Source organism: Scylla paramamosain, chromosome 20 (genome assembly GCF_035594125.1).
Source record: "Scylla paramamosain isolate STU-SP2022 chromosome 20, ASM3559412v1, whole genome shotgun sequence".
Classification (NCBI taxonomy): Eukaryota; Metazoa; Arthropoda; class Malacostraca; order Decapoda; family Portunidae; genus Scylla; species Scylla paramamosain.
In genome coordinates, this window is record NC_087170.1 from 5,883,039 (window position 1) to 5,908,831 (window position 25,793).

General features: G+C 38.3%; 1 protein-coding gene across 1 annotated transcript; it reads right to left on the reverse strand.

The window, feature by feature from the left end:
• Nucleotides 1-10,022: 10,022 nt before the first annotated feature.
• On the reverse strand, nucleotides 10,023-19,570 carry LOC135110102 (galactose-3-O-sulfotransferase 3-like). The gene is made up of 6 exons (XM_064022056.1): nucleotides 19,328-19,570; nucleotides 16,451-16,624; nucleotides 15,989-16,084; nucleotides 14,663-14,806; nucleotides 12,794-12,850; nucleotides 10,023-10,160 (listed from the first exon to the last, which is right to left on the reverse strand). Exons 1-6 carry the CDS (start codon nucleotides 19,568-19,570, stop codon nucleotides 10,023-10,025), a joined length of 852 nt encoding a protein of 283 aa, XP_063878126.1.
• Between the last annotated feature and the right edge of the window lie 6,223 nt (nucleotides 19,571-25,793).

Genomic DNA, 25,793 nt, shown 5'->3' on the forward strand with positions numbered 1-25,793 from the left:
ATTTAGAGCAACATGACCACGTAACATATACTCTCTGCTATCTGAGGAAAACTAATGTGTGTGTCTGTCTAGCGAGGAGCTTGTAATAATCTCTGCCAGTATTCTAGATGAGTCCTGGAACTGCTACACACTGGCGATAACCGTCTGAGTAGCGCGCTGGAGGCTCCATGACTTGGGACTCACAATGCACTCTCTACACGATTCCCCACGGAACCAATTCCGGGACCGGCTCCGCCTAGTAACCGTCTGAGCAGGGCGTTGGCGGGCTGGCGGTTTCAAGACTGTTACTCACCCCGCTCGCTGGCGGCTCCAAGACTGATACCGGCCCCGCGTGCTCTACACGATTCTCCGCGGAACCGATTCGGAACCGGTTCCGACGGATCCCCCAGCCCAAGGAATCGATTCCGTGAATACCTAAGTTATCGGTTCCTGCCCACCACAAGCAGGGATGTGTTGCACGTGAGGCTTCTTCCTACACCCCCACCCTTTCATTTGAGACAATCAATCACCTGGAGCTAACAAAAATGGCCGCCCACAGCGCTCTTCTTAGCAGAACTCGCTGACACGCCTGTACTAGACGTTGTGGACATTATTCATGGAAGAAATGAAGTTTTAAGAAAACAAGAGGAGGAGAGAGGAAAAACGAGGCCACAAAGTCCTGTGAGAGTCGGATTATGTTTGTTTATCAGCAGCTCTGCCCCAGGCCGCTTGGCGTCCAGCCCCTCCCCAAAGATGGCTTGTAACCCACGGTTGCCAAGTATGACCAAATACAGACACACCACCTCTCAGTCACACTAGTCGACATGTTCTCTCTAATATATATATATATATATATATATATATATATATATATATATATATATATATATATATATATATATATATATATATATATATATATATATATATATATATATATATATATATATATATATATATATATATATATATATATATATATATATATATATATATATATATATATATATATAATAATACTGTCACCGGATTGGGGTTAAGGTTGATTGATGTTTCTTTTTGTTTTAATTAAAAGATTTAATTAAACTTTGGGGTATTTATTTAAAGTTAGTATTGAATTGCTTTTGCTTTGATTTAGTTTTGATTTAGCTGTTGTTAATAGATACAGAAATACTAGATTACAGTAGCTGGCACCAGTCATGGTTTCTGCCAGATAATTCTGACCTTGCTTTATATGGTAACGTTTTAGCCGCAGGTTTATAAGGCACTGGAAAAAACTCCATGACAACCAGATTAAGTTTTATTGATGTTAGCTTCTAAATAACATATAGTTTTAAATAATTTTTCCCTCTTCTGATTCACAATGATTTTCTGGAAATTAGTTCTGTTACCTTGGAGTTGTGGGACCTATACCGGGAACAATGTAACTAATCAATACATAATAATAAAATTCAAATGAATATGTTATAGCAATTAATTTGTGCCTCAGGAGACTTTAATTTTTGATTACATTTAATAATATGTGTATTACTGGTGTTTGACTACTACCTTATCAAAGACAATTTTCTCTAATCTATTTACATTCTAAATTCCCACCAACAAAAAAAAATAAATAAATAAAATGAAATAAATAATAATAATAATAATAATAATAATAATAATAATAATAATAATAATAATAATAATAATGATAATAACTAAATGGCAAATGGAAGTTTACATCCTTCTTCTTTCTGTGGACAACGATGTCAATTAGTCTCTCACGCTAATAATTAATACATGTAAGTACAAAAATGGATATTTTCATATGAACAACCTTTAAACAATCCAGGGTTTCAGGACCTGACGAACGTACCTGTGAACAACGATGTCAATTTGTCTCTGACGCCAAAATCTCGCGCCCAATCTTATATAGTGACTTCCTTATATCCCTGAACTAGTCCTCAGCCTAACTATAACACTGAATTTTGCAATATCCTTAATAGTTTAGACCTCTTCTACATTCACAAACCATTCTTGAACATTTTTACTAATGGTCCCACGTATCCCTGGATTCTAACACTATTTATTGATAATTCTTTAATGTAAATATTAACAAAGAATTTCTTTCAAAATACATAATATTGTCAGTTCTGGCATATTTTCTCTTATTCTATAATATTTTGTGACTGAGATTTTTCATGTTACTGGCCCAGGAGAACCCGGGAATACGTTTATTTTCCAGTTGCCTTATAAACCAAGGGATATTACTCTGCGCCATCTCCAAAATAATTTAACAATTTGTTACTTATAATTTGTTTATTTATTTATTTCATTTTATTTCTTTTTTTTTTTGTTCTAAAGTTTTACTGATTCCAAAAGTATATACAAAATTTTTGTTTAAATAACCAAGAAGAAAGTAAATTTTTACGTTCATGACAGATCCTTTAGGCTATAAAAATTATTTTATGAGATTATTATTATTTGGATGATATTGTCCTTTTTTTATTTTTTTATTATTGCTATTTTGTCCCGCGACAATACAACTAACCTTACAATTAACGTTTGACCCAATTGGATTCTTCTCTCAACTCTTCCACTCCACCCACAATCCATCACTCACTTGGCACCACCTACTCCTGCGCGGGAAACTCAACCTTCTTTGATGCAGGAAACTCAATTTGGATCCCAAGGCTACACTGGAGAAACCGTCACTTTATTCGACCATGTCAGGAGTAGCTTTCGTGTGTCGATGAGGTTGCCTCTTCCTCGGATGTGGCCTGCCGTCAGGTAGGCGCAACAATGTACGGTTCTCTCTGCCGCAACGTCGCAGTCAATTGAACATCCGGATCGTCATACCATTCAGCAGGGCGATATGAAGAGTGACGGTTCGATGCATATGAAGTTGCTATCCTGTTGGTTAACGTGGGAGCCGCAATCACCATACACACACAAACACTACGCCACCGCAACACCGACAGGACCACCAATTCTTCAACTTGTATTCAACATCTCTATACAGCCAGCACCATATATCTTTGAACTTCAACAAGTTTACTCACTTTCTTACGCGATCGGCAAACTTTCTATCTTGGAGATACGTCCAGCATTCTTGATCTTTTCCTTAAATATAATCATAATTTATGAGACTGAGATGCCAGTCCCATAAAAGGGTCCACAGCGGTAGTCAAAAAATTGAAGGATAAGTGTCTTGAAACCTCTCTCTTGAACCTCCCTCTTGAAGGAATTCAAGTCATAGGAAGGTGGAAATACAGAAGCAGGCTGGGAGTTCCAGAGTTTACCAGAGAAAGGGATGAATGATTGAGAATACTGGTTAACTCTTGCATTAGAGAGGTGGACAGAATAGGAGTGAGAGAAAGAAGAAAGTCTTGTGCAGCGATGCCGCGGGAGGAGGGGAGGCATACAGTTTGCAAGATCAGAAGAGCAGTTAGCATGAAAATAGCAACAGAAGATAGCAAAGAATGCAACATTGCAGCGATGAGAAAGAGGCTGAAAACAGTCAGTTAGAAGAGAGGAGTTGATGAGACGAAAAACTTTTGATTCCACCCTGTCTAGAAGAGCGGTTTGATTCCACCCTGTCTAGGAGAGGTATGAGTGGAATCCCCCCCAAAATGACATGTGAAGCATACTTCATACATAGACGGATAAGGTCCTTGTGCAGAGTTAACAGCTGGGGGGTGAGAAAAACTGGCGGAGACGTCTCAGAACGCCTAACTTCATAGAAGCTGTTTAAGCAGACCGAGGATGTTCAGTGTAGAAGAGGGGGACAGTTGAGTGTCACTGAAGAAGAGGGGATAGTTGTCTAAAAGGTTATGTTGAGTCTAAAGATGGAGGAATTGTGTGTGTGTGTGTGTGTGTGTATGAATCGGAATCAGAATCTTATATATTGCTCTCAAGAAATATGAAATATTGGTCAAGATTTTTGCATTTTTACTTTTGCATGAAAACAGTAAATTTATTCAATATTGAGTTATTTCTATAATAATGTGGAATATATATGTTCCGTACTTCAACAATATTTTCATTAGGGCATAACAACAGTACCTATATGAAATTCATCTCCCACAACATTAATTCTACATTTTGTGCATATTTTTTTTCTCTACTTATATTTTCATATCTTCCTATTGCAATTGATAATCTATCATTATTTGCTTTCATTTTAGTTAACTGTATTCTGATATTTTCCTTTATTCAAACATACATTTTTTTTTTATACATGTTATAACTTTTACAAATTCCCTTTGTTGGAATGTTACTGTGCCATGTTGTAATCCAATGATCATTCAGCTTTACTTCTACTGCTTTTTTTTAACCATTCAGGATTATTGTTGATCTAACCATATGCCTGACATACCACAGCTATCAAAAATATTTCTTATATGGGTAATCCAAGTAGATGAATACATGCCTGATGAGTCTAGATATATGTAATAAAGTTATGTACATTATAATGCTTAATTTAATAGTTTTACCTGTTATTAGCCTTGAGCGGTATTCTATCATTCTAGTGTTGATAACTACGTCAATGGGATATTTTCCTAACCCACCATACACAATATCTGTACTTGTAAAGATATTGTACATATTTCACAAGCATATGTCATGATTGAAATCACAATTCCATTAAATAATTCAAATTGTAAAGGAACTAGTTACGGCATTTAACTTTTTTTTTTTTTTTAGTTCCAATTGGCCATTTCTAAATCTGCCATTATAATTAATTACAATTCCAAGCTATTTGCATTCACCTATTGTTTCTATATTCCCTTTCCTAAACAAAAGAAAAAATACGAGTATATGTATGTATCATAATTCATCCTCCTTCTACTAAAAACTATAACCTTCGTTTTACTGCTGTTCACCTCTAACTTCCATTGCTCACAATATAATTCCAATGCTTTAAGATTTTGTTTTTTATTATTATTCCTTAGCTGAAATAACTGTGTCGCTAGAATACATCATAACTAATAAATTTAAATCTAAATCAAGAAAATCATCATCAAATAGCAAATAATTACAGTTGTTGTCTATTAGAGAATCCTCGATATCATTAAAATATAAATCAAATAATAATGGGAAGAGATTTTCATCCTGTCTTACTCCTTTAGTACAAATGAATGTGTTAGATATTTTTTGTTCAACTTTATACATGATTTTATATTCATATACATATTTTTAATAACATTAAGTACTTTACCACCTATATTTGTTTTCACAATCTTATATCAGAGCCATCCCTCCATATTGTGTCAAATGCATTCCTGTAATCAATAAAGAGACAACAGTTTTTTTCCTCTTCCATAAAAATAAGTAAATAATACTCTTAAGTAGGAATATATGGACGAGGGCACTATAAAATGGCCTAAACAGAGCTTGTGTTTCTTGTACAATATCATATATATTTGAAAGTTATGTAAGTCTGTCATTTATTATTGATGTGAATAAATTACAAAAACAACTTAGCAGAGTTATACCCCTATAATTATGTGGGTCATCAATATCACCTTTATATTAATAAATTTAAATATACAAAGGAACAATAACCCCAGGTAAATATCCTATGTCTAAAATTCTATATAAAATTTTTGACATATAAATTATGAAGAATATTTTTAGTACATTTCATATATTCATTAACAATGTTATCATAACTTTGTCATTCTTTAGGTTTCTTACAGCTTTCAACGCTTCATTTTCTGTTATGGGATCACTCAGTAATTGCATTTCCCTTAAACCAGGTAAAACACTTTATGATTCCATTATATGTTCATCAGCTGAATTATTATCTTCTGATATATTCTTAAAGCGATGATGAAAATCTTCTGTCGTAAGGGAAGTCTGACTTTTATTGACATTACTTTCATTTAGTATTTTCCAATACATTTTGGAAACCTTGTTTTTTATTTATTTATTTATTTATTTATTTATTATTATTTTTTTTTATTCAATAACCCACTTTTCTTACTTTGTACACTTTTCAACTCAGCTTTATATTTCTTACTTTTTCTAACACGTCTTTTCTGATTATCTTAATTCCTCCTTAGGTTGTATTCATGTCTGGCCTTATGGTAGGCTCTCCTTATTCCCCAACACTGATTGTCACACCCAAATAGAGTTTTATTATTACTTTGCTTAATATAACTTTTATTTGTTTATTCTTATTTTTTATTTATTTATTTATTTATTTTATTTATTTTATTTTTTTTGGGGGGGGGATGATGGAGAGACCTTTATAGCTTACTCTAACAATATATTCTTTAACCTAAAATTCACCTCTTCAGTAGACATAAAATCCAGCTGCTCTACTAACTCTTTTATTTCACTTTCATTAATTTCTGCTTTATATTCAGCTCCTTTGTTACACTCCATTTCCCTGGTAAGTTACAATTATTCACATGTATACTAATTTCATCATTATTCCTGCCAAAACGATAGTTACTCCCAGTGAGGTCTAAAGCACTGGATCACGGGATGCTGTGAACTTATCATTAAACCCAGCTGTGACCTCACTGAACGTTTCCCTTTGTGTCTCACAAGACAAGGGGGTGGTCACAGCCTACTCTCTAAAGACTTCTCTTCCTTCGCACAAAATTACAGGAATCTAATTACACACACACCCTTCACTCAACATTATCATGGCGACGCCAACACCAGCCTCAGAGTCCCCATCTGGGAAGGGGACCACAAATGTCCCCAGGTCGGACTGCTCCTTTGGCATCGGTCCTGTTTTAACACCCCCATTAACTTTTTCTTCATTAACTTCTGCAACATTCGCGGTCTTAGATCTAATTTTCAATCTGTAGAATACCACCTATCTTCTACTTAGCCTGATCTTTTTTTTTTTTCCTCAATGAAACATAGGTGTTTGAGGCAACTGACAGTAACCCCTTTTCTGTTCCATCCTACTTTCTCTATACTTGTTTTCGATCCAAAACTGGATGTTGCGTCTTTATGTGCAAGGACTTAATCTGCTCATGCCTATGCTCTTAAATCTTCCGAGTTTTCCACCATCTGGCTACGACTACAGAGTCACTCTCAAACTAAATTTATCTGTGCTGTATACCGCTCATCTAACTCCTCTGACTATAAGAAATTCTTTGACTACTTAACTTCCAAAGTGGAGCACATTCTGATTATGTTCCCTTTTGCAGATATCTCCATTCTTGGAGACTTCAATGTTCACCACCAGCTTTGGCTTTCCTCTCCCTTCACTGACCATCCTGGTGAACTAGCCTTTAACTTTGCTATCCTCCACGACCTAGAGCAATTGGTACAATACCCTACTTGCATTCCTGACCGTCTTGGAGATACACCCAACATTCTTGACCTTTTTTTAACCTTTAATCCTGCTTATTGTGTTACCCTATTTTCTCCGTTTTGCTCCTCCAATCACAATCTCATATCTGTATCGCTCCAATCCCTCCTCAGGATCCCCCTAAGCGGAGGTTTCTTTGGGGTTGTGCCTCTGCTAGTTGGGGGGATCTGAGGAGGTATTTTGGTGATTTTTCTTTGAAATGACTACTACGTACTACTTTGTCAGTGACCCGTCTCTGTATGCCAAGCGCATAATAGAGGTGATAGTGTCTGGCATGGAGGCGCATATTCCTCACTCTTTCTTGACCTAAACCTTCAAAACCTAGGTTTAACACAGCTTGTTCTCTTGCTATACATGATAGAGAGGTGGCCCACAAAAGGTACTTGACCCTTCATCGCCAGAATTTCATGCGCTTTATATTTCTGCCCAGAACCATGCCAAGTCTGTTCTCCAACTAGCGAAAAGCTCCTTCATTAATATAAAGTGTCAAAATATTTTAAGAACTAAATCCCCTCATGACTTCTGGCACCTAGCCAAAAACATCTCCAATATCTTTGCTTCTTCTTCTTTCCCTCGTTTATTTCAACCAGATGGCACCACTGCTATCACATCTATGAAAGCTAAACTCTAAAGCTGAGTTCTTCACTCATTCCTCTGCTAAAAACTTTACCTTACATGATTCAGGACTTGTTCCTCCCTCTCCACCCTTTCACTACCTCATACTACTTATGAAAGTTCTTCGCAGTGTTGGCCTAAACCCTCGGAAAGCTTATGGACCTGATCGGATCACTCCTATTTTTCTCTGAAACTGTGCCTCCGTGCTTGCACCTTACCTAGTCAAACTCTTTCAACTCTGTCTATCAACATCTACCTTTCCTTCCTCCTGGAAGTTTGCCTACATTCAGCTTGTTCCTAAAATGAATGACCGTTCTAATCCCTTAAACTACCATCTTATTGCTTTAATTTCTTTCTTATCTAAAATTTTCTAATCTATCCTCAACAGGAAGTTTCTTAAATATCTATCACTTCACAACCGTCTATCTAATCGCCAGTATGGGTTATGTCAAAGCCGCTTCTACTTCTTGCTTTCCTTACTAAGTCTTGGGTATCCTTTTTTAAGGATTTTGATATATTTTTTTTTTGCTGTTCCCTTAGGTATATCAAAAGCTTTCGATAGAGTCTGGCACAAAAGCTTTGATTTCCAAACTACCCTCCTATGGCTTCTATCCTTCTCTCTGTAACTTTATCTAAAGTTTCTTTTTTGACCGTTCTGTTGCTGCTGTAGTAGACGGTCACAATTCTTCTCTTAAATCCATTAACAGTGGTGTTCCTCAGGGTTCTTTCCTGTCATCCCCTCTCTTCCTATTATTCATCAATGATCTTCTAAACAAAACTTCTTGCCCTATCCACTCATGCGCTGATGATACCACCCTGCACTTTTTACACGTCTTTTTGTAGACATCCAACCCTTCAGGAGTAAATAGTTCACGCTGGGAAGCCACAGAACGCCTGACTTCTGATGTCTCTGAAATTTCTGATTGGGGCAGAGCAAACTTAATAGCGTTCATTGCCTCAAAAACTCAGTTCCTCCATCTATCAACTCATCACAGCCTTCCAGACAACTATCTCCTCTTCTTCATTGACACTCAACTGTCCCTCCTCTTCTACACTGAACATTCTCGCTCTGTCCTTGACTTATAATATAAACTAGAAGCTTCACACCTCATCTCTAGCTAAAATAGTTAGGCATTCTGAAATGTCTCCGCCAGTTTTCTCACCCTTCCGACTACTAACTCTGTACAGGGGCCTTATCCGTCCATGTATGGAGTGTGCTTCACATTTTTGGGGGAGTTCCACTCATACCACTCTTCTAGACAGGGTGGAATCAAAAGGTTTTCGTCTCATCAACTCCTCTCCTCTAACTGACTGTCTTCAGCCTCTTTCTCATCGCTGCAATGTTGCATTCTTTGTTATCTTCTGTTGCTATTTTCATGCTAACTGCTCTTCTGATCTTGCTAACTGTATGCCTCCCCTCCTCCCGCGGCATCGCTGCACAAGACTTTCTTCTTTCTCTCACTCCTATTCTGTCCACCTCTCTAATGCAAGAATTAACCAGTATTTTCAATCATTCATCCCTTTCTCTGGTAAACTCTGGGACTCCCAGCCTGCTTCTGTATTTCCACCTTCCTATGACTTGAATTCCTTCAAGAGGGAGGTTTCAAGACAGTTATCCTTCATTTTTTTTTTAATACCGCTGTGGACCCTTTTATGGGACTGGCATCTCAGTGGGCTTTTTTTTTAATTTTTTTATTTTAGTTGCCCTTGGTCAGTGCCCCTCCTACATAAAAAAAAAATGTATATGTATACCACAATAAATATCTAAGTACGGTAGATCATAATCTAGTATTCTAAATTCCTGTACGTTTCTCAACATTGTTGGTGAGCCTATGATATAGTGTAGTTGTTGTTTTCCCCACTCTAAGGTCTTCTTCTAGTCTATCATTAAAGATACACACATCATTATTACTACATATTGTCACTAAGTTTCTACCATAAGAGTTCCTATCTTGTGTTATATCTTGGTTGTACCTTGTTCCAGCCACTTTTATTTCATTTAAACCATGAGCGCATAGTACCCTTTGTTTTTGTCAGAACTACTTCATTTTCAGATATGTCATAGATAATATGTCATATGTCACAGATATGTCATAGATGTATTCGTGGCCTATATATTTTGTGTGTTAACCCTTAGCACCAGCACGTCACTCAGCTCCCAGCACAGGTAATTGGCTAATAGCACCAGCGACTCTCCCATTCTATCCGCCACCAGCACCAGCCCGAACTGTTCGTCAACCCGATTCACCTGAGGACAGCAATACCTATACCTTTAGCTGTACTTTCACAAGTTCTACTTTTTTTTTTTTACCTGTTCACCTCTACATACATTATACATCTTACATTTGTTAATTCAAAAGGATTAGTATATACTGTCATAATTGTATTAACTGGAGGTATAAGAGCTTCGAAGTCGATCTTTGGAAGCTGACTTGTGTTAAGTAAAGTAAGAAAAAAAAATAACCCTTTTCCTTGAACCCACAAGTCTTAGAAGTTTAAACGCAAGAAGATTATGCGAAATAGAAGCACGACAATCCCTTATCCTCCCGACCATGGAACAAGAACAGTCTGACTGACTTTCTCACCACTGCTTGCCAAACAAACGCTGGTTATAAAAAAAAATAATAAATAATAAAATAAATAAATAAATAAATGAATAAATAAAATAAAATAGTTAATTTCATAAAAACAGCTACCCTGCAACCAACAGTACAAACAAAAAATGGACAATGTAAAGAAACATCTAAAATCCTTGGAACTCTTTAAAATTAAAATGGTATCAGTGGGGCATCTTAGAGCTAGACTCTGAAAACACCTAGTAATGTGAATGTGCTTTCATGGCACTTCAGTGCGGTGAGCATTTACACATGTTCACGGGTCACGAAGACTTGCTGACAATTTCCAATAATCCCACCCTCCCTGGTTGACAGGCAGGCCCAAAGTAAGATGAGAGATTGAAGTACACGTCTACTCCCAACCTTCTGTGGAGACTGTCAGCCCACTCCAGGCCGGAACAAAATCTTTCTGGTCATGGATAACTTTCCTTACCCACTCGCTGTGGGTAATTTTCCATGAGTTAAATCGTTCTCGAGATAACTTGAACGAAAAATTTTCCTCTACAGAAAATTATAATAGAACAGGAATTCTTCACAAAAGGTATCACCGACAAAAAAAAAAAAAAAAAAACGTAGATCCAAATAAAAGTAACAAGGGCATGTGATACATGTTATGTATCACTGATTACCAGTCATCATCATCATATTCAAATCATCATCATAATCATCATATCATCATTATTATCAACATGTTTATTATTTTCTATGGCATTAAATTTGAACAGCCACTCCATATAAAGGGAGTACATGGAAGGCCATCCGTCAAACAACTATACCTCATTTCTCTGTATGCCTCTCCATGTACATTTTCCCAGTTCAATCACAGCTACGCAAGTAGCTTCAAACACCTCAGAGGAACATACGTTCCTATGCTTTCCCATCCCATCATAAACCAACATACAGAGAAACTAACTAGGAAGAGTCCAGGAAATTGCTGTCGCCCAGGCGACACAGCCTACTTTTACACCCTCTTGCTTTTCAGGCCACACACACATCCACACTTCTAGTACGCTATATCTTTAATGTATACCGGTGCATAACTTGCAAGTAAAATGTATGGTTTACTATTTTTTTTAACTGTCCGGGTGCAGTTCCTTCATTACACCACTTTTTGCTTTGCTATTATTATTATTTTTATTATTATTATTATTATTATTATTATTATTATTATTATTATTATTATTATTATGATGATGATGATTATCATCATCATCATCATCATTATCATCATCATTATCATCATTATCATTCTTATTATTATAATTATTTAAGTGCTCGACATTGAATTAGTCCGTACTAAAAGTCGCTGGCTAATTCAGTATAAGATTTTGTTTCACCCTTAGGGTGAACCTAAAATCCCATAAATTAATTTGCTGCCTACTGTGCCAAAATGGCACAGTGGTAAGAGCTTCTGAGCCCGCCAAACAAAGGCCAATCAGATATTGTCTTCACAGTGTGTTAAGCAGTCAATTTGGATGTAGGGGGAGGTCAAGAAAGTCGCTGTCGGGCCGCTGTTATTGTTTGTGGCAGTAAAAGTGGATTCATCACTCAACAGTACCTTTACCCACTTGTCAGCATCACACACACTATTTATTTACTTATTTATATTATTTATTTACTTATTATTATTTATTTGTTTATTTATTCATTTATTTATTTTTATTTATTTTATTTATTTATTTTTTTTTTTTTTATTAATTCCTCAAGCATAGCGAGGGGCTTCTAATTTTGTTTCTGCACATCTCTACAACCCACCCCTCCCTGGATCTTCTGGCTTTCCTTACTGAGTCTTGGTTATCCTTTTTTTAGGGATTCTGTTGAAACTTTTGCTGTTGCCTTAGACATATCAAAAGCTTTTGATAGAGTCTGGCACAAAGCTTTGATTTCCAAACTACCCTCCTATGGCTTCTATCCTTTTCTCTGTAACTTATCTCAAGTTTCTTTTCTGACCGTTCTATTGCTGATGTGGTAGACGGTCACTGTTCTTCTCCCAAATTCATTAACAGTGGTGTTCCTCAGGGTTCTGTCCTGTACATCGTTGTACCCCTGGAGGGTACAACGATGATTTGACCAGGAGAACCTTTTGGTGTCCAACGCATGTAAGTATTGCGATTTCAGTCTCGGAAACATCTAGTACTTAACTTCTGATGGCGCATCTTTTTTTTTTTTTTTTTACTTTATAATATCTCTTCGTCAGATCCACTGTTTTGCTTTTTTCTGCATATTTCGACAAATCGAGCGCACAAAATTATTTCCCATAACTCACTTCATATAAGGGATAGCCACTGAGTTTGAAGGTTGACACCTTCAAACTCAGCAATGACTGTAGAATCAAGATGTACTGAAAAAAACTTGACAAAACAAAAAGAAAATGGTATTACGACGAGATGAACTGTGAAGATATTAAAAAAAAAAATTTTGTTTTACTTATGCCCGGTATTCTCAGCAGTTAATCATTGAATGTTGAAATATATTATTACATTAAATAGGAAAAACTCTCGTAATAATAACAATAATAATAATAATAAACGGTTTATTATTTAGGCAGTTGACAAACTGAAAATGTACATAGGGGATGGGGAAAAACTTAACATTAATCCTAAAGGTAAGTCTAATCTAGGAGGGAAATACTATTGATTGATGGCTCGCACCATGGTGGGAATCGCGCTGAGTCTGTACCGGTCCGTGCGCGGCGCCTTCAGGGGTGTTATTTTGTTGTGGTGTCTGGTGGCACGGACAGGGCGAGGCGCGTCGGGCGGCAGCATGATAGTGAACATGATAGTGAACATGATAGTGTGATCAAAATGCAGATAGAGTTCCATACATCGAAAACACAGTCATTTATAACAACATGTCATTCTCTGCAACCAACAAGGCGGTGCGATACGGCGTGGCGCGTGTAGACGGGCTCCGTACGACCAGGTCTGCAACGCATCTAGATATTAGAACCCCCCGCCGCTAAGGGAAGGTTATTTAAGTTGCTCCGCTGCTTAAAGCACCTATTACTTGGTTTATTTATTTATTTTTTTTATTATTTATTTATTTTATTTATTTTCTTTTTTTTCAAAACAAAATCCTATCCTCCTACCTAAAGATCAAAAGGAGCTTGGTGGACTATGGTGGACCATAGCTCCGTAATTCGCCTATTAACGAATCTCACAGAACACTCACCAAATATGTACGTATTGCTTTCTTTTGTTTTTCTTGCTGTCACACCTGTTCACAATTCTAATTCACGATTTACAATAGTTTGGAGGCGAGTATTCGTCTTCTTGGCTTCTTTTTTATGAGTTTTTATGAGTAGAAATTGTGTTTTCACTTTGCTGGTGAAACTTGACAGCACAACGCAGGACACTTTTCTTCGGAAGCTGCCTTTGCTTGCAGACCGAATTCCTTTGATTTAAGCAATTATCTGGATAGTGATCTGTGCACTTAAATGTTTTCCATATATTTTTGGCTGTTTACTGTTTCTAGGTAAATATAACAACTTAGATAAACCAAACGTCAACAGTCTTATGCGAATAAATGAGAAATTGTCACGGATGTGTATGGAAGGCGCATATTCTCTCCTTCGAGGGATATGGAGATGCTCAGTAAGTACGGAAAATAGTAAGCAGGCCTGAGACTAAGCAGAGTACTAAACTATAGAAAACTAAAGTTATAAGGTGGTACTTTTGCATTTTTTTTCTCAAAATTTCGAATTAGATCACACTCTCTTCAAGGGATTAACAAACAATTAGAGAAGCTTTTTTTTTCTTTCCTTCAAGACTCGCGCCCCCCCTCCCTTGAAATTTATTGACACCCCCTCCCCAGATTAAGAACCCCCTGCTGGAGACGCCATAATGCATTGACGCGATTTTAGATCCCTCTTAACAGTGAAGCAAACTTTTATACTGAATTGGTGATCCACGCCCAGGGCAGTTTAATTAAATGTCGGTCACTGTACACACACACACACACACACACACACACACACACACATACACATATATATATATATATATATATATATATATATATATATATATATATATATATATATATATATATATATATATATATATATATATATATATGCATGCATGCGCTCGTGCGCTCGCACAAGCCCACAAGCGCACGCGTACTGCCTACTCACCATTTCACGGACGGCAGAAAGATTGTTGGTATGCTGCAGCGACATTCCGAAATCCCACGACATCTGATTGTAGCCCAAGTAGCCGAGGATTCTCATACCGTCGACTGGCACCTGCTTCACGTATTGATCCAGCGTCACCCCAACCTAAAATTGCGTCACTTGTGCTTGTATTATATCTATTTCTATGAAGGCTGTTTGATGGCATCCTAACCCTTATTCCAGCTCTCAAACACCTTGTGCCAAATAGTATCTTTTACAAGACTTGGGAACTAAGGAATAGTCTGTAAATACATCGTTACCATTGTATTCTAGTACACATTTATACTCTTTTTATTCTCGGAAGAACTTTTAGGCGTTGGCCGAGATCCGTTAGCTCCTCCGCCACATCATAGTTTCTCTTAAATATATCTTTTTTTTTTTTTGGGGGGGGGGGTCGAAATTCAAGTATCAAGTGTGGATTATTTACCTCATCAAACCATGGAGCGCTACGAATGGTTCGGGTTTTAAGATAATAAAAATAGTCTTGATTTTATATAAAATATCACAACATTTCACAACATAGCTTTGCGGCGTTGTCATTTAGGTCGAGTCCCCGGGATGCTAATCGGTAGGGTTAGGTAACTCAGGTAAGAAAGATACTCGAGAGATACTTCCACGATGCTCGCCTGTTCTTTACAGCCGGAAGAGATAATTTATTTTCAATAAGAGTAAATATTTTTAGAAGAGAAATCCCAATAGAGATCAGTTCCGAACAAAGTTTCCGAACAAAGGCACTAATGTGAGTGAGACGACAGTGCGACGAATCTGCTCTGCCCCAAATCGAGATTACGCAAAACAATTACCACGAACAAATAAATAATAAAAAAAATAGTCACACAGTATCATACACTACTGAGAGAGAGAGAGAGAGAGAGAGAGAGAGAGAGAGAGGAGAGAGAGAAGGTAAGACTGTCGCCTGTCCTTTCCACCAAGATGTTAAACCGATAATTATTGGTCTAACCAATTATAATTGGTCCTGTAGACACGGCAACGCAGCTTAGCGGGAATTCCCATACTCAGACAACGCCCAAACGTTCTTCCAGGAGTAAAAACACTCTAGTACTGTGTGACAAAATCAGCATGGAAAGTAATACAGACAAAAAATTACATACATTTGAATTTACTTATGCAAGGTGTTTTCATTTAAAGATATTATTATAATAAGAATAAGAATAATAGTATCAATGATAACGATGGTTATCATCATGATCATGATAATAATAATAATAATAATAATAATAATAATAATAATAATAATAATAATAATAATAATAATAATAACAATACCGTCTTATTATAAAAATCGAAGAGGGACAGGAATAGAGCCGTGGGTTCCCAGACGATGGTGAAAAAGACGGAGTCTTCGGGCATCACTTTCTTCTCCTGTGGTGGAGGACAGGTGTATCACTTACATGCTTATCACATTGCACTGTCCACACATAATCAATGAAAACTAACTGACACGTGGATTAGTAACAAAAAAAAAAAGACAAATACAACTCAAGTGGGGGCTGGGAAGTCCTTGACGTCACTTGTAACTTGTATGAAAATTATGAGTTGTCTTTACACATTTCCACTGATATATTTGCTAAGCCCTGACTATTCTAAATTGTTTATTTTGATCCTAACTGGGTTCACTTATCCTGCTTTTCCCGACCTCTGACTTCTATAAACATATCAGGGGAAGATCTAATGGCTGAAGGGTCCTGCATGTCAGCCCTCCTCCCCAGTTTTCCTTGGATCACCCACCTCAGTATGATCCCATCTTGTGTGAATTGCAAATATGTTAGGCACCACCTTGTCAAGGGGAGGGGACCACACCATGTCAGCCTTAAATGTGCGTTTTCCATCGCCAAAATAGTTCTCTTCCTCCAGCAGTGCGAAATAAAGTTTGTGCTTCTCACCATAGCGGAAGAGAATGTTCTGTGACGGAAAAAAAAAAAAAAAACGATGCATTTCAAAACGTTGGGTTGGCCATCGACTTACGAACATTTTTTTTTTTTCCATTCTATGTACTATATTAACTACAACTAGTAAGAATTGTGTGCATATTGTTCTAAAACAGTGATAGCGCGAAAATTGAATAGGGTAAGACTGCAAAAGATTTTCATCATGATGTCTTTATTATCTTGAGAGAAAGGAAGGGATTAATAAAAAAAACTTTGCCAACGTAAATACAGAAACGTGAATGCAGAAACGTAATGAAAAGCCACACGTCACGAATATTTCTTAACAATATCAACATCAAATACCGAAGCACGTGTATATGGATATGTCACAAGCTTTATAATGAAAGACATTCACCTGAATGGCGGTGGAGGCACAATTGAGGTTTTGAGAAAGGCGATGTTGTTCCTCGGCGCGCAGCTTTTGAATTCCAACTATACGGACCTGAGATACACACACACACACACACACACACACACAGAGAGAGAGAGAGAGAGAGAGAGAGAGAGAGAGAGAGAGAGAGAGAGAGAGAGAGAGAGAGAGAGAGAGAGAGAGAGAGAGAGAGAGAGAGAGAGAGAGATTAATATTTTTATTAGCCATATAGGTTTCTAACACCTAATAGATTTAAAAAAATAAATAAATAAATAAAAAGGCCAGTAAGCCGGAGCTTCCATAGGACTTTTTTTTCTTTCCCTACGAAAGATGTGTAGCAAGAGACAGTTGGGCGATTGACACTGCTTATTCAACCCGTACACAAGTATAATAAGCACGCATTTTTGTTTGTACACACACACACACACACACACACACACACACACACACACACACACACACACACGTTTATCGCATGTATGTGTGTATGTATGCATATATATGTGTGTGTGTGTGTGTGTGTGTGTGTGTGTGTGTATATATATATATATATATATATATATATATATATATATATATATATATATATATATATATATATATATATATATATATATATATATATATATCTACTAGTCAAAAATATGCGGCCCCTATCCCTTAGAGTGGCATTCTTATGGCGAAATAGGGATAATATTCTCTGAGGTAATCTTGTGTACAGACAAATTAACTGGTAACTCCCTGCCATCGTGCTGGGCCAACAGAGTGGAGTGGGACAGATAACCTAGCCTCAATCACCCATGCCTATTTTTCTTACTGGTTTTCCTCTTTTCTGAAATGGTTTTAAAATTACCATGGTGCCTACAAAGGACCTGAATAAGGAAATAATTGCCAGTATCATTGGATTAAAGGTAGGTTATGTAACTTAAGAAAAAAAAATAATTGCCCATATCACTGGATTAAAGAAGGCAGGCCATGGAACTAAAGAAACCAGATAATATGAAGATATCTTTAACGTCTTTTCCTGAGTTTAATACTTACATGTCAGATAGAATTAAGGTTGTAGAATATCATGCAATGTATGTCAACTTCCGGAAACTTGTTAAAGCAAAATAAATAAATGAATAAATAAAGTAAAAACAAGGAAAAAAAAGTTAATAAACCGACGTATCCTCGCGAGACACCCCCCTCCGAGTGCTTGAGAGTTACTGCTGGTTGGTGTCGTGGGTTTTAGTTGTTGTTGTTGTTGTTGTTGATTGCCAACCAAGCCTGGCTGGCATGGGCCTTGTCATGTGGTCCACAGGTAATTCTTAGTAGTCAGTCTATCGGTTAGTACAGTTGAGCGCTGCCTGGCGCGCGCTGCGTGCGTCGCCAGCGTGTGCAGGTTTTAGTGACTAGCTAGTTTAAGTAACCAAGTGCGCGCGTAGCCCTATTTTCACCGCCAGACGTATGGCTGATTTACTCCCAGCCACGGCAAAGCACAGACCTCCCTGGACCCTCACTTAAGGACACTTATTTTATCTTCGGAAGAACGTTTAGGTGCTGGCCGAGATCCGTTAGCTATTATGCCACATTACGCAATTAATCTTTAATACATCAGTTCTTTTTACTCTTTATTGTAATTCAGGTATTAGATATGGATTATTTAGCTTATCAAATCATTCATTACTACGAATGGTTCGGGATTTTAAGTTAATAGGAAACTAATGTAACCTAAGATTACCTAACCTAAGTGATGTATAGCGCTACCTAACCTAACCTAACTTAACATTAACCTAACTTACATGGCATGCTTACTACTGCTGCTGTTGAATGGTGTTGGCTGAAGAAATCTGTGCGTTGCCGTGGCTGGGAGTGATTGCATCGTACGACTGGCAGTAAAAATGGGGCTGAGCGCGCACTTGATCCAACTACACCGGCTGCTGGAGCTGTGCTGGGTAGGGATGGCTTAGCCAATACGGGAATCAGAATACTTTAGTTATTTGAAGTTCTCGTTTAATTATGGAAAAAAAAAATAAATAAAAATAAAGCAAAGGCAAGGGTTAGGTTATATTAAAGTTAGGTTAGTTTCAGTTAGGTTAGGTTGGGGTTAGGGTTAGGCTAGTTGGTTTAGCAAGAACTTCAAATAACTATTCTGATTCCAGTAACGGCTAACCCCGCCCTGCCCTGCATGGCTCCAGCAACCGGACAACAGTGACTCTCAAGCACTAGGAGGGGGAGGGTGTTGCGCGGGGATGCGTTCTGCAACCTTAATTCTATCTGATATGCAAGTATTAAGCTCTGGAGAAGGCGTTATCTCAATATTACCCAAGAAACCTGTAAATTATTAAACATGGCCAAGTCCAAAGTGAAGAAACACATGGCATGATTTGGAGAGGGAGGAGGGCTGGAGACACCATCCCAGAAACCTAGGACAGGGCGTCCTAGGAAAACTTCTTGAAGGGCTTTGAACATCATAAAGTGTACCTCAGAGTCAAATCCACGAATGCTAGCAAGATCTCTGAAGGAGAGCAACCCTGAAGTGTTTTGGGGGACATCCATGTGTACCATGTCACGTCGTGTGCAGGAGTTAAATTACACCAACCACGCACCAAGGAAGAGACCTCTTCTGTGAAAGGCACATAGACAATGAAGGGTTTCCTTTTTGCATGAAATATTTTGCCTAGGGTGAGTAGGACTGACTCTCCGTGCTATGGTTAGATGAGGCTACATTTGACATTACATGCAAAATTGGAGGGGGAGTTTACCGGTGTAGAGACAGTGATCCCCTCAACCATTTCTATCTGTAGCACACCGTAAAACACCCAAACTCACACATGGTGTGGGGTTGCTCTACTGGAAGAGGTCTGGGGAAAACTTATTGTTCTTCCAAAAAATGTCAAAGTCAACTAGCATGTCTACCTGGAGCTGCTGTGTGACCATCTGCCCGATTCTTTCAAGCTCACCAAGGCCAGCGTCTTCCAGCAAGATGGTGCCTCAGTCACAGAAAAATCTGTGGCCCAGTGGCTCAAGGACTGCACGGTATCCATTATAAACGACTAGCCAGGCAATAGCACATATATGAATCCTGTGCCACATTACCAAGGAAGATTTACAGGGGAAAGATGTCAGTTCAGTATTGAAGCTTGAGGCGGCCATTCGTGAGTCCTGGTACAATATCTTCACTGATACACTCAAGAACATACTCTGTCTTTTTTTTAGATGTCTTGAGGGCATAAAGACAAAGAAAGGCAATCTAACAAGTATTAAAATGTAAACTAAACACATTCTTTCATATAAATTCCTCAATGTCTTCACTGATTAGCTGGATGTGAAAGAAGGAGCCGCATACTTTCGATTAATACTGTGTGTGTGTGTGTGTGTGTGTGTGTGTGTGTGTCTATATATATATATATATATATATATATATATATATATATATATATATATATATATATATATATATATATATATATATATATATATATATATATATATATATATATATATATATATATATATATATATATATATATATATATATATATATATATATATATATATATATATATATATATATATATATATATATATATATATATATATATATATATGTTAGCCTGTACTATGTGGGAGTGGGATGCGCCCCCTACCCCATTAACTCCCTTCCTCATACTCTTCGCCTGGAAAGGTTCGTAAGAAAGCTCCGTCTACTGCTTCCCTCTTCTTTGTCTACGTGGCTGTGTGGAGTCAGTAACAGCTTGACAAACGAATAGGGAAGACCTACATAGAGAGCCCTCTGTTTGGAAGAGTGTGTTTGGGGCATGAAGGCGACTAGTGCTTGGGTAAAGTCTAGTCGTGCACCTCCCAGCACCTCCCAGTGTGTGCGTGTATATATATATATATATATATATATATATATATATATATATATATATATATATATATATATATATATATATATATATATATATGGTAAAAACGTATCTGTATGGCTAATCTGTGGCTATTATCGGAATCTTGGAAAGGCTTACTTTCGCCTTGGCGCTACTCATTACCCGTGGTCTTGTCTTGTTTTGTGTTCGTGCCTTCTCAGGAGCAGGTAAGAAACCGCTCCCTGTGTCTGTGTGTGCGCTATTGTCTTTCACATTGATCAGAAGGTAAGTTTTTCCTTCTTTTTTTTTTTATGGAGGGACGCTGGCCAAGGACAACAAAAATCCAATAAAAAAAATATATGCTCACTGAGATGCCAGTTCCATGAAAAGGCGTCCAAAGCAGTAGTCAAAAATTGAAAGATAACTGTCTTGAAACCTTCCTCTTGAAGGAATTAAAGTCATAGGAAGGTGGAAATACAGAAGCAGGCAGGGAGTTCCAGAGTTTACCAGAGAAAGGGATGAATGGTTGAGAATATTGGTTAACTCTTGCATTAGAGAGGTGGACAGAATAGGGTGAGAGAATGAAGAAAGTTTTGTGCAGCGAGGCCGAAGGAGGAAAGAAGGCATGCAATTACTAAGATCAGAAGAGCAGTTACTATGAAAATAGCGGTAGAAGACAGCTAGAGATGCAACATTGCAGCGATAAGAGAGAGGCTGAAGACAGTTAGTTAGAGGAGAGGAGATGATGAGATGAAAAGCTTTTGATTCCACCCTGTCTAGAAGAGTGGTACGATTGCAACCCCCCTCCAGACATGTGAAGGGATGGACGTCCATACATGGACGGATAAGGCCCTTGTACATAGTTAACAGCTCCGGGGGGGGTGACAAAAACTGGCGGAGACGTCTCAGAACATCTAACTTCATAGAAGCTGTTTTAGCCAGAGATGAGATATGAAGTTTCCATTTCAGATTATAAGTAAAGTACAGACCGAGGATGTTCAATGTAAAAGAGGGGGACCGTTGAGTGTCATTGAAGAAGAGGGGATAGTTCTCTGGAGGGTTGTGTCGAGTTGATAGATGGAGGAACTGAGTTTTTGAGGTATTGAACAATACCAAGTTTGCTCTGCCCTAGTCAGAAATTTTAGAAAGATCAGAAGTCAGGCGCTCTGTAGCTTCCCTGCGTGAAATGTTTACTTCCTGAAGGGATGGACGTCTATAAAAAGACGTGGAAAAGTGCAGGGTGGTATCATCAGCGTAGGAGTGCATAGGACAAGAAGTTTGGTTCAGAAGGTCATTGATGAATAAAAAGAAGAGACTGGGTGATAGAACAGAACCCTGAGGAACACCACTCTTAATAGATTTAGGAGAGGAACAGTTACCGTTTACCACAGCAGCAATAAAACGGTCAGAAAGGAATCTTGAAATGAAATTACAGAGAGAAGAATAGAAGCCATAGGAGGGTAGTTTGGAAATCAAAGCTCTGTGCCAGATTCTATCAAAAGCTTTTGATATATCCAAGGCAACAGCAAAAATTTCACCAAAATCTCTAAAAGAGGATGACCGAAACTCAGTAAGGAAAGCCAGAAGATCACCAGTAGAGCGGCCTTGATTGAACCCATACTGGCTATCAGATGTTTTGAGATAGATGTTTAAGAATCTTCCTGTTGAGGGTAGACTCAAAAATTTAAGGTAGGCAGGAAATTAAAGCAATAGGACGGTAGTTTGAGGGATTAGGACGATCACCCTTTTTAGGAACAGGCTGAATGTAGGCAAACTTCCAGCAAGAAAGAAAGGTAGATGTTGACAGACAGAGCTGAAAGAGTTTGACTAGGGAAGATGCAAGCACGGAGGCACAGTTTCGGAGAACATTAGGAGGGACCCCATGAGGTCCATAAGCCTTCCGAGTGTTTAGGCCAGTGAGGGCATGGAAAAGATCATTGCGAAGAATTTTAATAGGTACCATGAAGTAGTCAGAGGATGGAGGAGAAGGAGGAACAAGCCCAGAATCGTCCAAGGTAAAGTTTTTAGCAAAGGTTTGAGCGAAGGGTACAGCTTTATAAATAGATGTGATAGCAGTGGTGCCATCTGGTTGAAATAAAAGAGGCAAAGAACAAGAAAAACAAAGTTATTGGAAATATTTTTGGCTAGATGCCAGAAGTCACGAGGGAAGTTAGATCTTGAAAGATTTTGACATTTCCTGTTAATGAAGGAGTTTTTGGCTACTTGGAGAACAGACTTGGCATGGTTCCGGGCAGAAACATAAAGTGCATGAGATTCTGGTGATGGAAGGCTTAAGTACCTTTTGTGGGCCACCTCTCTATCATGTATAGCACGTGAACAAGCTGTGTTAAAACAGGGTTCAGAAGGTTTAGGTCGAGAAAAATGAGGAATTTATGCCTCTATGCCTGACACTATCACCTCTACTATGCGCTTGGCACACAAAGACGGGTCTCTGACACGGAAGCAGTAGTCATTCCAAGGAAAATCAGCAAAATACCTCCTCAGGTTCACCCAACTAGAAGAGGCAAAACGCCAGAGGCACCTTCGCTTAGGGGTATCCTGAGGAGGGATTGGAGCGACAGGACAAGATACAGATATGAGATTGTGATTGGAGGAGCCCAACAGAGAAGAGAGGGTAACAGCATAAGCAGAAGGATTAGAGGCTAGGAAAAGGTCAAGAATGTTAGGTGTATCTCCAAGACGGTCAAGAATACGTGTAGGGTGTTGCACCAATTGCTCTAGGTCGTGGAGGATAGCAAAGTTGAAGGCTAGTTCACCAGGATGGTCAGTGAAGGGAGAGGAAAGCCAAAGCTGGTAGTGAACATTGAAGTCTCCAAGAATGGAGATCTCTGCAAAAGCGAAGAGAGTCAGAATGTGCTCCACTTTGGAAGTTAAGTAGTCAAAGAATTTCTTATAGTCAAAGGTGTTAGGTGAGAGGTATACAGCACAGATAAATTTAGTTTGAGAGTGACTCTGTAGTCGTAGCCAGCTGGTGGAAAACTCGAAAGATTCAAGAGCGTGGGCACGAGAGCAGGTTAAGTCGTTACGCACATAAACGCAACATCCAGCTTTGGATCGAAAATGAGGATAGAGAAAATAGAAGGGAACAGAAAAGGGGCTACTTTCAGTTAACTCAGGCACCTGAGTTTCAGTAAGGAAAAGAAGATGAGGTTTAGAAGAGGAGAGGTGGTGTTCTATAGATTGAAAATTAGATCTTAGACCGCGAATGTTGCAGAAGTTAATGAAGGAAAAGTTGAGGGGAGGGGGTCAAGACATTTAGGGTTGTTGTCAGAAGGGCAGTCCGGGACATTTGTGGTCCCTTCCCCAGATGGGGACTCCGAAACTGGTGTAAGAGTCGCCATGATAATTTTTAAATTCTGAGTGAAGGGTGTGTGTGCTATTAGATGCTTATAGTTTTGTGTGGAGGAAGAGTTGTCTTTAGAGGGCAGGGTGTGACTGCCCCCTTCTGTTGTGAGACACAAAGGGAAACGTTCAGTGAGGTCACAGGTGGGTTTAATGATAAGTTCACAGCAACCCTGATCCAGTGCTTTAGACCTCACTGGGAGTAATTATCGTTTGGGCAGGTGCTTACTGCCTCCTCCTATTGTTGCCATCCGTGTTTTGCTATCTGCTTTCTCTCCAGTCTCTCCAATATTAAGGGGGTCTAGCCTTTCTTTAGGAAGATTGGAGACAAGTTGAATTCCGACCAGAGAACTATAATATCCTGTTGGGCAGTAAGTGGACACCTGTTGTGGGAGGTTTTCTCCACGGGGTATTATACTCTCGTGTTTGTGTTTTTCTTTTTTTTTTCAGTCTGTTTTTTTCCTGGCATGTGGCTTGGCTTCTCAGCAAGTGTGAGAAGCTGGCACTGTATATTTCTCTGTGGGCTAAGACAGGGTGGCGACCTATTGAGGCTATAGTTGTGTGTGAGCAGTGTGAATTGACCAGTATTCCTGTAGTAATTTACCCGATATTGGGGTGCAAAGGTGGCAGCCCAGTGGTAACTGATTCATATCAGGACAGCTGTGAGATGGGCTAGGATTTGGTTGCAATAATATATATATATATATATATATATATATATATATATATATATATATATATATATATATATATATATATATATATATATATATATATATATATATATATATATACATATATATTGTTGTGACACAGATTCTACACCTCTCACAGCTGCCACTAACTTGGGTCTGCTTCCTTAAATTACCACCTATGTAGTTTAGAGCAGGGCCCACATACGTATTTACAGGGTCCTGTTGGTCTCCTGTAATGATTAAATATATTTTTTCAACACCAAGTTCAGCCCACATCACAGCTGCCACTAACTTGGGTCAGCTTACCTAAACTACCTCTTGCATATTTTAGTGCGGGGTTCATATACGGGTATACAAGTTCCTTTTCATCTCTTGTAACCATTAAATGTATGATGTCGCCAATCTGTTTCATCACCTACAGGTAAAGGAACACTATAATAGCCAAACGCTGCCGACTTGCTGAGAAAGAATCGCAAAACTACGTTCTAGGGGTGCAAAGCTATTTCAGACGACCAACAACTATGAGGTTTGTAATGTTTTGCAAGCTACGCCCTTTCAAGACAAAACCACCCACCCACACTCACAGAACATTACGCACTCCTGCTCTACAGTAATATTTACAGCCTCCCACAGGACATTCCAGTACCATCCAGACACGGTAAAGCCCGGAGAAGGAGTGACAACCACTGCACAACAAAGAATCTCTATATCCTATGGGTCCAAAGTTCTCAACAGAACTCTGAATCCCAATAGCATTTAATGGCACGAACGACAATAAACCAAATACAAGACAAAGGACTGGGACGAGGAGGGGGACTCCATTAACTTATAAACAACACTAACTGATAAATGCCCTCTAAT